Consider the following 15,527-nt stretch of genomic DNA (forward strand, 5'->3'; position numbering starts at 1 on the left):
CTGTACCCCCCCCCCCCCCCCCCCAACACAAACTTCAGTTCATATCTTCAGCTTATTTTCCCCTTCTTAGATGGTCACTATAGCCGAGGCTCTCCGGCACTGGAATAGCACCCCAGCGTTGGACTTACTGGAGAAATACTGTACCTCAGGTGTAAGTCATCTATAGATCTTATAACTAATTTTTTCTCGAGACTTTTGAGTCTCATCATTGTCTACAATATTGATGGATGCTGAAGAAATTAATTGAAACTTGTGTCACGGCCAGGACTTGAACCCGTAGGTAGGAACGCTAGCCATTACACCACTGCAGCACTACCGCTGAGGTATAGGAGTTCCCTATTACGAAAAAATCTGGGGTGCTATTCCAGTGCATGAGATTTTCAGCAATAGTGGCGATCTCAGAAAGGGAAAGTAAATTGAAGATATGAGGCATGTATTAGGGAGGGCATTGGACAAAATCTGGGCGGCAATATTAGGTACAGTGCTGTGGTAGTGGAATGGCTAGCATTCCTGCCTAGTAAGCAACGAGACATGGGTTCAAGTCCTGGGTATGGCACAAATGTTAATTCATTTCTTCTTCTATCATTATCGCAGATAAAGATGAGACTCAAATGCCTCAAAGAAAATTAAGTTTAAGACGTACAGATCCTATAAGTGTTCCCTTGTTGTTGGTACGGAATCCTACAAATGCTATAAATGTAGGTCAGTCTTTCTTCAGTCGATCTTCTAAGATATATCATGGGGTGAATACACAGCCCCTCTGGTGGCATTATGACGAGAGTGGACCCATCTTCAGGCTTGGGGTGAACCTGTATTTCTTGTGCAGCCGCACGGCGAACAGTGGCCAGAGGCTTGGCCGGCTGGACAGAGCGGTGCGGGGGCGGCAAGGGGGCGGCGGCGGCGGCGGCGGACAGAGGCGGCGCTGTGCGCGTAGCCGACAGGCCGGCCTTGTCGCTGCCTCCCCTCTGCCTCCGTAAATAAACCGGCGGCAGCGGCGGAGGCGGCCGGCGGGTCACTCGCCGCCTTTTCAGCGGCGGTCGGCCGTTTACTGACGTCCACAGCTCCTCTCCGCCGACCTCCAAGAGGAAGTACCTGCCTTCTGCAGGCGCCACGCCGACCGGCTACAGGTTTTCGCTACAACGCAGAACGCAGTCCATAGAATGCTTTTCTTGTGACGTCCACCAACCGGCGGTGATCACTTGTCTACCACACAGATTAATCCTGCGTGCCGGACCGAGGCTCGAAGTTGGCTTTAGCGCGCAATATACTGTACCGATCTCCAGTAAACATGACTTCTAAAACGCATAGATCAAGAGCTATGAGCGCTTTTTGATCTTCGCTAGTTGAAACACGACTCGTCGAATGAACAAGTGCTCTTAACTTTTCAGGTATCCATTTTAGAGCACATATTTACTGGACACTTTTTCCTTGTTTTAGTCCATAGTATCGCTTCCCCAAATATGGGAAGCAAAGAGCTTCTTGTAGAAGAGATCTGTTTCAATGTATCGAAGATCAAGATTAGTTCGTAGGCCATAAGCTAAGCGTTTTACACCCCATGTTTACGTGACATTTTTGTTTCGAATGATGGTTCCTGTCATATCACTGAATATTGACCATCACTTCTGAAACACCTCGTATATACAAAAAAAATTGCAAAAATCCGGGGACGACGGTTCAATCCCGCGTGCGGCCATTCTAATTTAGCTTTTCCGTGATTCCCCTAAATCGCTCCAGGCAAATGCCAAGATGGTTCCTTTGAGAGGGCACGGCCGACTTCCTTCGACTTCCTTCGCCGTCCTTCCCTAATCCGATGAGACCGATTAATGGCTCTGAGCACTATGGGACTTAACTTCTAAGGTCATCAGTCCCCTAGAACTTAGAACTAATCAAACCTAACTAACCTAAGAACATCACACACATCCATGCCCGAGGCACGATTCGAACCTGCGACCGTAGCGGTCGCGCGGTTCCGGCCTGTAGCGCCTAGAACCGCTCGGCCACCCCGGCCGATTACCTCGCTGACTGGTCTCCTTCCCCCAAACAACCCGCCCCCCAACCAAAAATCCGACTGCTGTGCGGTCACCTTGCTGGCCACAGCCTGGGGGATTGTACCAGTGAACCACCGTAATGTTATCCAAATTTTCTCTCGCTGAATCGGTACCGTAGCTTCGCTGGTGCGTGAGTAGCTTTGCAAGTTAAGCACTGCAGCTGTGCAAGGGGCTTGACTTGCAGCTTCGAGTGACGCAGAGAACGGGAGCCCGCGGGTGCAGCATTCGCAGCGGCGCTGGTGGGCCGTCCGTTAAGTGGTAGTAGTCGTCTCGCGCCCCCCTCCGCCTGTGGGACACCGGGACGGGGACTGCTCGCTTGAGCAGGCTTTCGAGGCGGCCCGTGTCATTGGCTGTCGCGACCGCTGCAGCTGCCCACAAAGGCGCCCCCGGTGCCCTGTCCCCTACCCCGCCCGTACATATGCTGCGCCGTGCTGCCGCGCGCTGTCCGAGGCGCGTCTCAACCCTTGCACCAGGGCGGAGGGCGGCTCCCTGCGCCGGCAGGAAGCGCCCTTTGTCACCGCACAAAGCGGGCCCCGCCTAAACGAGGCCACGGGCCACTCCCACGGGGGAGGCGCTGGCGGGCCCCCGGAACATGGCGCTCAATCACCGAGCGCTGTCTCCTTAACGAAACAGAGGCGCGTGTTGCGTGCCCTTTCATCCCGGGAGCAACGCACGATTTGTGTTTGATCGCCAGCGAGGGCCTGCATAATATCAGGCGGGTCTCTCCTACCTCTATGGTCAATGCCGCTCGACAGCGAAAGAGGATCAAGAGCACTCATTCTGTCTTCGTAAATATTATGAATCATTCAACAGCCATCTTACAATGATGTGCTCGAGGCTGATTTGACTGAGAGACCACTGTCAGTTTCAAGATTTGTATGTAGTTGTTATTAATCATACTAACAAGCAAATGTCAAGCCTTAACGTGTGCGCAGTCATCTTTATTTATTTATTTTTGACCCTTACCTTACACCGCACAGGCAGTTTATTCCTACATAACACCCACAAGTTTCAGTAGATAATTACTGTTATAATATTATCACACGATTACTTACCTTTGGCTAGATGCCACAGCTGTACAAAATTTCTGAAAAGGCAACATTTGCTTCTTCGACATCACGTTGATTACTGTTGATGGCGGAAATGCTATCATTACGGTATGACGTGTGCAGCGAGAACGAATTGGCTTTCATGAGTGTTTATCCCATCCATCACACACGGATACTCTATATGACTAAATAGGAAGATAGTAACTGTTCTCGAAAGAACAGATACCATTGATGACAGTGGAGCTTCTCTAGAATAAATGATAATTAATTGAAACCCTCAGCTGCCGACAGGTGTTGTTGACATACATCGATGGGGAAGCGTGCAAGGGATAAGTATCTGCAGTCGTACTGTTTATCTGTGTGCTCGGTGGCTCAGAACCGGCACGGTAGCTCAGCGTGTTCGGTCAGAGGGCTGCGTGCTCTCTGTAATAAAAACCTGAGTCAAAGAATCAACGATCCAACGATCAACTTGAACGGATGTCTTGTGACGTCCGCCCAGACCAAACGCAACGAACTACATCGGACAAAAAAAAAAAAAAAAAAGATCGATAGAGCGTCTTCCATGTAAGCAGGAGGTCCTCGTCGGGTCACACATTTTCAGCTGTCCCCATCGATGTATGTCTGTATGTCGATAGCACCTGTCGGCAGCTGAGGGTTTCAATTAATTATCATCTATATGACTAAGACTGACACGAACCATTAGAGGCTTCTCGCATTTTAATTTTTTTTTTGTTAATGTTGATTATTGCTGTATTTCCAGCACCTGTAACCAGTTGAAAATGACCTAAGGTCGGAACTGCAGTGGTGGATGTTGTAATAAACAGTACAGTCGTTGACGAATATCAAATAATTTAAGAAATTCTTCGAGACTGTGACTCCACAAAAAATATACTTGTGTTTTACAGTAAATCATGTAAACTCTTGACACAAATCAAAACTTCAAGTCGATTGTTTTAGTGACACAATTAAAATTTTTTAAGTTAAGTCGACAATCCGCATTAAAGATATTTAAGATAATCTTGTAACGAAATAGTCGTTCGTTTACTAAGATTTTACTAAACTATACTAACCTCACATTTAGTTTCCCAAAAGCTGCTGCTTTTTGCAGTCATTGTATGTTTCAAGTGTTCTCTCCTAAAACACCTTCACAGTAGAGAAAAATCTGTCTCACTCTCACATGATCTTCACAGACTTCACGCACAAAAGAAACTACTTACATTACTCGGAAAGAGATTATCTTCTCTAAACTGCATTTAAATTCTGCAGTCTCGTTAATCTGTTACCATCTTTGGCCATTTGAAAAGCGACTCATACTTCAGTATTTCTTCTTGGGACATTATTCAGTTCAGGAATGTCGGCTTCGATTACAATAAGTCAATAAAGCTAAAACACTCTTTACGTCGACCTAAATGGTCACAAAAAGATTAAAAAGATGTATTCATAGTAAAATAGATATGAATTTCCGCATTTTTCCGATACATGTTCCACAGTCCTCATCATGACTGTGCTTTCAAGATCAAGTGCGTTACATACGGGAAGTCTTTTGGCCGCCGCAATAATCTTTCGGAAAAGTCTTATCAGCTCATGTGATTGAGGTCGAAGCATTTGAATTACCAGATGAAAACGCTGGTTGTTAGCTTGCGGCATTGTAGAGAAACAACAATATAGTGATACTGGTAGTTTCAGCTCTTTAAGCCGTGTCAGCAACGAATTCCTTCCGTTTGTCTGTTAGCACATTGGTCAAATTTGTGTAACTGATATCTCGCTTCAATAGCAACTCAATCAACATCATATAAGTTTAGCTTTCATTACGAGCGTCAACAGAAAACGTTCCTTAACAGTACTGGATGGAGAAAAATATGAAATAAAGACGAATTTAATTTTTCCTGGCGATTCTGACGCTGTTCCTTTTGATTGCTTCTGTGCTTCATGTTTCATTGTTCCGGAGCTTTAACATATCTAGTGATAAGAACTCGAATTTTTACTGTATACACCTGGTGATGACTCGTAAATTGGTCGATCTGCAGTCTAAGTCCGTTCTCCCCGCAGTAAAAACAACGTGACGTTTTTTGTAACTGTACTTCGAATCAGTCACTATTTTATCACTCCAGCTATTGAAGTTCATAATTTCATACATACGATCTCTTTAAAAGCCACTGCTTCCTTTCTTTTCTTGATTTATTCTTACTAATCAACAGTTTGTTTAGTTTCCGTTCTTTAATAACGTTCCTCTTATTAAATGAAACAACAAGTTTACTGTTACCAGTCACCGTTTTATTTATTTCCACTAAGCGTTTCAAAGGTTTAAACCTTCATCATCGGGTGGATTTACATTAGTTAGTATGACATTTGTATGTGTTGTGATACGATTTTTTGGAGGAACTTGTGGCAGTCTCCAGTGGTTACAGGTTCCTTTCACAGTCGTAACACATCACATGTATACTGTATACATGTGATGTGTTACGACAGCGGAAAGAACCTGTGACCACTGAAGGCAGTGCCACAAGTTCCTCCAAAAAATCGTAACACAACACACAAACGAATGTCACACTAACTAATGTAAATCCACCCGATGATGGAGGTTTAAACCTTTGAAACGCGTCGTGGAAATAAATAAAACGGTGACTGGTAACAGTAAACTTGTTGTTTCATTTAATGCCAATAACAGTCACGGTAAAGCCTAACATAAGTGTTCGCGTTTAAAGTTCCTCTTATTCTTATTTATTTATTGATCGTAGCAAGATTAGGGCCATCAGGCACTATCATTCTGTCTATGTTATGTTCATGAGGGCACTTATGTGTTACATTTATTGTGGATACCACTTACGTATAAGTGTCACGTAATTAATGGTAACAGTTGTAGCTATAGGAGAAAAAAGTCCGTTTCTGAAAAATAGAACGACGAAGACAAATTACAGGCAGCTTGACGGAAATAGAGGGCACGGGCAGCAGTGGATGTAACAGAAGTGAGAGAGCTGAAAGAGGAACATGGAAGAATGTAAATAATCAAGAGAGAGGTAAAGAAACTGACTAGAGTGATTAACGAACGGAGACACAAGGGGAAAAAAAGTGAGAGAACATGGGAGCATTTATTTTACTGTTTGACAGAAGGAGACCACCATTTATCTTAATTTTTAAGGGATAGGTTATGAGTCTGACAAAAGGAGGAGCTACGCCATTTTCGTAATCCCAACAGAGCGCTCAGTTGTGCTCAGAGGACAGTGTTTTGCAAAGGTGGAGAACAGCAAGAGACTAGGAATTTGCAAATGTTTTTGTTTCGTGGAAGGTGACAACTGTATCTGTCGGTGTAAGAAAATCCCTGACAGTTTCAGACAGCTTGGAACGGCTGCTCTGCTCGTCTGCCTCAACGAGTTGCGTAACGTGACTTCGTTTGCGTCTCTGTGGCTAAATCTCAGCACAGTCGCAGCTCTGTACACGATTTTAATTTTCATCTGCTGTCATTTGTGCTTCAGTGTAATACCGACACTAAGGTTCCAAGCTGTCACGAATTTTCTGCTATAGGATACTGGATAAGTGAGATCCTGTGACGGCCATCCTGTTGCCGAGGCGAGGCATTCGTTAAGATGGGATCCTTACGCAGCGTTTGAAGCATGCGTCTACCGTTATGCGTGTGACGTAGCACGGCCGACGCTTGGCTGGCGATTCCTGTACAGCGTCAGCGCACGGAGTTAGTTGTCCTCATCTGTCTGTATCGAAAGGATGAGTGAGCGCGGTATGTCGTTGTATGCAATGTTAGAAGAATTTGAAGATGAAGAAATTCACTACAGCTATGCGAGTGAGATGCTGAAACACCGCCTATTTCCCGAAAAAGATATGAGGAAGATTGTTTTGATCATCTCATCAGCCGGCATTTGGTAAAAAATGACCAGAAATTTCTGGAGTATTTCGAGTTGAACATATCGCAGTTCAACTACGCATTTTATCTCGTCAGAGAAGATATCAAGAAGGACATGGAAGACATGTGCAATTTTTTTCCTGCGATATGAGGCTCATTATATTACAATTATAATTATTTTGTATCTACCGTCCCTGTTGCTTTGGTTGACGCAAACTGCAGATTCGCTTTCATTGGTGTCGGGTCGTAAGGGAAGGAAGGCAACCCTGGAATTTGTGGCAAAAGTAATATCGGGAAATGACATGCAAGTGGTAAGATGTTTCCTCCGCCCTACTGTATTGCCGAATTCGGAAATATTAGTGCCTCATGGTTTTGTAGGCGACGAGGCGTTTTGATTATGTCCAGACATGATGAAGCTTTGTCTCGTGGGAGTCCTGGAACTGACAAAATTGGTATTTGTAACTACTGTTTTTCAAGAGCTCTGAAAAAGCCTACGGCCTCTTAAGTCAAAAATTTCTCACATGTAATTCGCCGAACATTCCAATGCCAGAAAAGACTGATATTTTTGTTATCGTAACGTGCTGTTTACACAATTTACTTAGAAATGCATCCTTAGAGAAGAAAAAGAGCCTCCGTTTGAATTAAACCACTACCTATTGAAAATCTTGGACCGTTAGGAAGGAGTGGCGGTTATGCGAATGCTGATGGGATTTTTCCGCGTGATATTCGTTTACAAAATACTTCAGCGTCCATGTGGGCGCAGGGATAACACCCTGGCAAAGTAGTGAAGTTATCAGGACTCTGTCGGTTTCGGAGTTTCTCGGGTTATTGAATACCTTTTTAAACATGTATGGATATTCTTATGAATTAAACTTGTATAATACGCAGCAGGTTCTGATATTCAATTCGTGTATTCCTCATTATTGTAATGATAAATCATTAATAAATGGAAAATGCAATAGTCTTGTTTTCGTTTATTGTAATACGCATTAATTGTTCGAAAATAAACTAGTAAACATTACGAATAAACGGGAAATGTATAGTAATTTTCTTACTTGTTCTCTTCCCGAAATCTGCTATTTCGCTCCCAGCGATATTCTTCACAGTTCGATTCTTCTATAATGGTAAGGATACGTCGCACATGCAAGGAAATTTTGAAACCATTTCCACCAGCTTTTCATCTTTTACCATCGTAAACAGTACTTTTCCCTCGGACGTGCTCCCTTGTCTTCCTCCGCTGCTGCGTCTACACCGCTGCACTAGAGTCAGCCGTAGATAAGAAGACGCATCGCGGGACACTGTCCCATATACGAGGGTCACTCCAAAAGAAATGTACACTATTTTTTTAAAAATCTATCTTTTATTCTACATGTTGGAAAGTTTTGCAGTGTGTAGATACATCCTTTAGGAACAATATTTTCAATTCTCCACATAATTTCCCTCCCTCTCCACTGCCTTACGTCCTCTTGGAACCAGCGCCTGTATACCCGCACGGTAAAATTCTGGATCAACCTGTTGGAGCCACTGTTTGGCAGCGTGCACAACGGAGTCATCATCTTCAAGCCTTGTTCCATGAAGAGAGTGATTCAGTTTCCCAAAGAGATAATAGTTATATGGAGCCAGGTCAGGACTGTAAGACGGGTGTTTCAGTGTCGTCCATCCGAGTTTTTTGTGATCGCTTCCATGGTTTTTTCACTGACATGTGGGCTTACATTGTCGTGCAACAGCAAAACATCCTACTTTTGCCGATGTGGTCGAACACGACTCAGTCGAACTTGAAGTTTCTTCAGTGTCGTCACATATGCATCAGAATTTATGAAGGTTCCACTTGGTATGTTGTCCACAAGCAAGAGTCCTTCGGAATCGAAAAACACCGTAGCCATAACTTTTCCAGCAGAAGGTGTGGGTTTGAATTATTTTTCTTGGGTGAATTTGCACGAGCCACTCCATTTATTTCCTCTTCGTCTCTGGTGAAAAATGATGGAGCCATGTTTCATCACCTGGCACAGTTCTTCCAAGAAATGTATCTCCACCATTCTCGTACTGTTCCAAAAGTTCGCTGCATACCGTTTTTCTTGTTTCTTTGTGAGCCACTGTCAGCATCCTGGGAACCCACCTGGCACAAACCTTTTTTAACGCCAACACTTTCAGTATTCTGCAAACACTTCCTTCCCCTATCCCAGTGTAGCGTGACAATTCGTTCACTGTGATACATCTGTTAGCAGTCACCAATTCGTTAACTCTCTTCACATTGGAGTGCGTGCAGTACGAGGCCTACCGCTGCGAGGACAATCCTCAATATTGCAGTGCCCGCTTTCATCACGTAACCTGCTTGCCGACCGACCAACTGTGCTGCGATTGACAGCAGCATCTCCATACACCTTCTTCAACCTCTTGTGGATGTTTCCCACTGTTTCGTTTTCACAGCACAGGAATTCTATGACAGCACGTTGCTTCTGACGAACGTCAAGTTTAGCAGCCATCTTGAAGACATGCTGTGACGGCGTCACTCGCGGGAACAGGTTGAACTAGCAAGGGAACCTCCCCATCACACCCCCTTCAGATTTAGTTATATGTTGGAACAGTGATAGGCCTTGAAAAACTGAACACAGATCAATCGAGAAAACTGGAAGAAGTTATGTGGAACTACGAAAAAAATAAGCAAAATGTACAAACTGAGTAGTCCTTGCGCAACATAGGCAACAACATGGACGAAGAACTTTCAGGAGCGCCATGGTCCCGTGGTTAGCGTGGGCAGCTGCGGAACCAAAGGTCCTTGGTTCAAGTCCTCCCTCGAGTGAAAAATTTACTTTCTTTATTTTCGCAAAGCTATGATCTGTCCGTTCGTTCATTGACGTCTCTGTTCACTGTAATAAGTTTAGTGTCTGTGTTTTGCGACCGCACCGCAAAACCGTGCGATTAGTAGACGAAAGGACGTGCCTCTCCAATGGGAACCGAAAACATTTGATCGCGAGGGTCATAGGTCAACCGATTCCTCCATAGGAAAACACGTCTGACATATTCTATACGATACTGGTGACGGCATGTGCGTCATATGACAGTAATATGTTGTCGACCCACCTAACTTGTACACTTGGCGAATGGGTAAAAAGATTCTTCTACCTTGCCCGATTTAGGTTTTCTTGTGGATGTGATTATCACTCCCAAAAAAGTGATCGCATCGGACGGACAGACGGACAGATATAATTGTCTGAAAACAAAAAATTAAAATTATCATTCGAAGGAAGACTTGAACCAAGGACATCTCGTTTCACTTCCGCTCACGCTAACCACGGGGCCACGACGTTCCTACGCTCGGACACTCCTTGATATTGCTTATCTCACATGGACTACTCAGTTTGTGTATTTTGCTTATTTTTTCACAGTTCCACATAACTTCTTCCTGTCTTCTCGATTGATCTGTGTTCAGTTTTTCAAGGCCTATCCACTCTGCCAACTTATAACTAAATCTGATGGGGGTGCGATGGGGAGATTCCCTTGTAAGTTTGAAAACAAGCGGGAAGGAGGTATCTACCTGTATAACTTTCACACATGCAGAATGAAAATTGTATTTTTACAAAAATAGTGTGCATTTCTTTTGGAGTGACCCTCGTAATGCCATCTTTAGCAGTACAGTGTGGCAGACGCGAAACAGCAGCCGCGTGCGTCAGATGCTGCATAGGAATCCGACGTTTGGCGTCCGCCAGAGTGCTGGAAGACTCGTGTGGTTGTGTTGCAGCGCTGGACAAGCTGGGCGGCCAGACGACGGTGCAGGCTAACGCCGCCTTCGACATCGCGAGCCTCGTGCTGTACGGCTGCCAGGCGCTGCCCATCAGGCTCAAGATCCTGCTGGACAGGCTCTTCTCCGTGCTGCGCCGCGACGAGCTGCTGCACGTGCTCGCCGGCTTCGGCTGGTCGCTGGACGACTACGCCCGCGGCTACATCCTGCAGGTGCGTACCTGCTGCTCAGTGACCCGCCATCGGGTCAGAGCGCCAACCTAGCTACATAACAAGTCACCGGCCCCGCGTGACCTGCCGAGTTACCGTGTGGACTGGGCACAGATATCTGGCATGTAACCTGGTGACCGTAGTAGAAGATGCTTCTAAAACCCCGAATGCCCATCGCCCAAAAAATGGTTCAAATGGCTCTAAGCACTATGCGACTTAACTTCTGAGGTCATCAGTCGTCTAGAACTTAGAACTAATTAAACCTAACTAACCTAAGGACATCACACACATCCATGCGCGAGGCAGGATTCGAACCTGCGACCGTAGCGGTCGCTCGGCTCCAGACTGTATCGCCTAGAACCGCACGGCCACTCCGGCCAGCCCCATTGCCCAGTTAATACGCCAGGTGTACAGGGTGTTACAAAAAGGTACGGCCAAACTTTCAGGAAACATTCCTCACATACAAATAAAGAAAATATTTTATGTGGACATGTGTCCGGAAACGCTTAATTTCCATGTTAGAGCTCATTTTAGTTTCGTCAGTATGTACTGTACTTCCTCGATTCACCGCCTGTGCTGCTAGAACATGTGCCTTTACAAGTACGACACAACATGTGGTTCATGCACGATGGAGCTCCCGCACATTTCAGTCGAAGAGTTCGTACGCTTCTCAACAACAGATTCGGTGACCGATGGATTGGTAGAGGCGGACCAATTCCATCGCCTCCACGCTCTCCTGACCTCAACCCTCTTGACTTTCATTTATGGGGGCATTTGAAAGCTCTTGTCTACGCAACCCCGGTACCAAATGTAGAGACTCTTCGTGCTCGTATTGTGGACGGCTGTGATACAATACGCCATTCTCCAGGGCTGCATCAGCGCATCAGGGATTCCATGCGACGGAGGGTAGATGCATGTATCCTCGCTAACAGAGGACATTTTGAACATTTCCTGTAACAAAGTGTTTGAAGTCACGCTGGTACGTTCTGTTGCTGTGTGTTTCCATTCCATGATTAATGTGATTTGAAGAGAAGTAATAAAATGAGCTCTAACATGGAAAGTAAGCGCTTCCGGACACATGTCCACATAACATATTTTCCATTGTTTACTCATTTTTTCGTCACGTAACGGGTGTTAGCAAGTGTGTTACGATATCAGTATGTAAACTGTATAAGATGCAGATCGTAAAACATAATATTAAACATGAAAATACATATGCCGTATAATAATATTTAACTATACTACTACACTAATGCACAACACAGATAAGAACCGCCCTTCGGGGAGATGAGGCTGAGGTCACCCTTCGTAAGCTCCTCTCCCGTGTATGGCCCGGGCAAATGGAGAACGTAATTGCAGAAAAAAATAATATAACCATTTGGTAGCTCATCTGGTAAACCATTTGCCCGCGAAAGGCAGAGATCCCGGGTTCGAGTCTCGGTCAGACACGAAGTTTTAACCTGTCAGGAAGTTTCAGTATTATCGTACTTCACACACAAAAAAGGTAAAACTAATGTCATGACATACACATCTACAAGGCGACTATGATTGTTGTTTAAAAAACCCCGAAGCGACATAAATGACGCTGAGACAAGTAATTTAATGTAAGACACACGGGGCTACAAATGTCGGGAAATACCCCAAATGTGGATGACACTCGTTGAACATGTGGCGTCACCAATAACGTACCTCGGCACAAGTGCAGCGATTGCGCTTGTCGATCCTAGTTGGCAAGAAACCAGTGGAGGCTCGGAGACCGGTAAATGAAATAATAACTCTTACCTCAATGTAAAAACATAATTGATTCTGCAGTGAAAAACATAATTCTTGCCAGATCCAAGATTCGAACCCTGATCCCCACGCGTTCAAGTCTTGCACGTTGGTCCGGAGTCACAGCGACACGAATACTTGGGTCGGGATGACGAGGTGCCACACACCAGTGGGCTCAACCGCTGCACCTGCGGCGAGGTAAGTCATCCGGTGACGTCACATGGCTCACATTTGTCCACTTTTCGGGTATTTTCCGACATGTGCAGCCTCATGTGTCTGATATTAAATTATTTGTCTGAGCGTCATCTTCGTCGATTTGGGAGTTTCTAAATATTAATAAGATTCGTCCTGTATAATAGTAACCTCAGCATAATACGCTACTCCAGGTGAGACAGACTCGAAGTGTTTACCGAAGCTGTCCCATTTGAAACAGCCATGTAAAGCAGCCTCTTTTTCTACTGAAATCTTTCCAATCGCCTGTTACTTTCTTCTTAGTAACATAGTAATATTTGTCTCCCTTTTCCAAAACTTATTTTTTGTATTATACGTTTCTCAGTGTAACAATGCAATTATGTAAAGGAGAGGACAAATAACGGCACTGTGAAAACCTGCAGAAAAGAGTGAAGACACAGACTCTAAAGATTTATTACTTGTGATTAGTAGCAAACTACCCACCATAGTTACCAAGTAGTGGGTCACTCTGTAATGTTAATGAATAAAGAAATAACTTCTATGGTAATAGAGGGGCTCTAGGCGACAAAATCTGAAGGGAAGACACTGCCATCTTTCCTTTCGGGATGCCTTTATCCAGCCACTGCCTGGATAGAGACTGATATGATCCTCCTCCAATTTTTGCTAAGAACCAACCAGACCAGTATACATGCCATTATTACGATGGGGTTGCCACGACGCAAGGCATTTTAAAGCTAATGTACACATAATGTATTTTGACCACTAGAGTAAGTAAGAAATTAAACGATATTCAATTACCCTCTAACGAGCCACGGGTGCCTTAGTCAAAGTAGAAAATATGCCAGAAAAACCTGTGTAACTTTGATAGTGATGTTGGCGTTCACCCTGTATGTTAGGAACATCATTGTATAACTGCCGAAAGTCATTTTACTCAATTCTGTACGGTTTTAGTAGCCTCCCGTGCACGGTTCTTTCCCATCGTCGTACTGCCGCGAGTCCAGGGATCTGCTAGAGAGTGCCGCGTCGTGCTCTGTGTGCGCAGCTGTCGGACGGCACGCCGCTGGAGCGGTGGCACATGTGCGCGGCGGACGAGGAGCCGCTGGTGGTGCGGCAGTTCCTGCGCTTCAGCGAGACGCGCGCGCTGGCGCTGCAGCTGCTGGCCGCCGACGTGCGCCGCGCGCTCGCCTCGCCGCCGCCCGTCGTGCTGCCGCCGCCCTCGCCGCCCATGACGCCGCCCCACCTGCCGCAGCAGCACCACGCCAACAACCACCACCACCACCACCACCACCACGGTAGCCACCACCACCACCAGCACCAACACCAACACCAACACCAGCAGCAACAGCAGCAGCTGTCCGCGTCCGGCGCCAGCCGAGCGCCGCCGCCGGCCTCCGCCTCCAGCGCCAACGGGAAGGCGCCGTCGCCCTCCGACTGGAGCGGCACCAAGCAGCCGGCGGCGGAGGCGAACGGCGGCCCGATGAACCTCAGCACGGGCGGGCGCGCCGCCGCCAAGCCCGCGGGCCCTCCGCCTTACTCGGCGGTCGCCCCGCTACCTGCCAGCGGACGCGCCGCCCCCAACGGCGGCCGCAAGTACACCGTGGCCGACATCCTCAACGGAGGCTGCTCCGAGGAGCGCTCCCCGCTGGCGCACAGCGCGCTCAACCTCAGCCGCGACGCGCTGGACGGCCTCAGGATGCGTCCGGCGCCGCCCAAGCCGCCTCCGCCGCCCCCGCCGCCGCTCACGCCGCAGCAGCAACAGCATCAGCAGCAGCAGCACCAACAGCAGCAACTGCCACCTCAGCTGCCGGCTGCGGCGGCCACCTCGACGCCGCTCAAGCGCCAGTGGCGCTCCGGCTCGTGCGACCTGCCCATCAACCTGGGCACACAGATCGTCAACCCCACCACAGGCAAGAAGCGCGTCCAGTGTAACGTCTGTTTCAAGACCTTCTGCGATAAGGGCGCTCTCAAGATACACTTCTCCGCCGTCCACCTGCGGGAGATGCACAAGTGCACCGTAAGTAACCATCCTGCATAAATATTATTTATTCAGTAGACGAGTATCCAGTACTGCCCAGGTATGAATCCAATCTTCTATTCATTCATCTCCTCCATCCAGCTCTCTCTTCCCATTTCCTCCTCCCCCTCTCGCTGTCCATCTACTCCTCCCCCACAGTCCACCTCCTCAATTCCACACTCTCTACCTTCATCCTCCCACCCCTCACTCTATCCATCTGCTTCTCCCCCTCTCACTTCATTTGACCCTATCTCTGTCCATCTCCTCTTTCACCCTTTTCTTGTCGATCTGCTCCTTCCTGTTCTCTCTGTCCATCACGTGCCTTTCCTCTGTTCATTTCTCCCTCATCCTCACTCTGTTCATCCTCTTCTCTCCCTGTCTCTGTCCATCTCCTCCTTCCTCATCACTGTTTCTTCGTCACCTGCCCCCCCCCCCCTTCTCTCCCCGCATTATCACCCCCACTCCAATAGGAGCATACTGATTCGCCTCCTCCATTCCCCTCAGCCCCCCTTCCCCCCCACCCCAGTATTTATTTCCAGCTAGTAAATAATTCGGGTGTCGACTTTTGTTGAAATCGATCCAAGGGTTAAGGAATACACACATGCCATATATATTTTCCATATTTAACACATATTCGTACTCGTATTTCA

The 15,527-nt window shown here is 46.7% G+C and overlaps 1 protein-coding gene across 1 annotated transcript in view; it reads left to right on the forward strand.

Moving 5' to 3' along the window:
* The window catches only part of LOC126412539 (zinc finger protein basonuclin-2-like), a 139,581-nt gene that overhangs the window by 111,054 nt on the left and 13,000 nt on the right, over positions 1–15,527 (forward strand). The window contains exons 4-5 of the mRNA XM_050082183.1: positions 10,693–10,904; positions 13,906–14,877. Coding sequence (XP_049938140.1) covers positions 10,693–10,904; positions 13,906–14,877 — 1,184 coding nt within the window. The remainder of the gene's footprint in view (positions 1–10,692; positions 10,905–13,905; positions 14,878–15,527) is intronic.

The sequence above is a fragment of the Schistocerca serialis genome, chromosome 7, assembly GCF_023864345.2.
Source record: "Schistocerca serialis cubense isolate TAMUIC-IGC-003099 chromosome 7, iqSchSeri2.2, whole genome shotgun sequence".
Lineage (NCBI taxonomy): Eukaryota > Metazoa > Arthropoda > Insecta > Orthoptera > Acrididae > Schistocerca > Schistocerca serialis.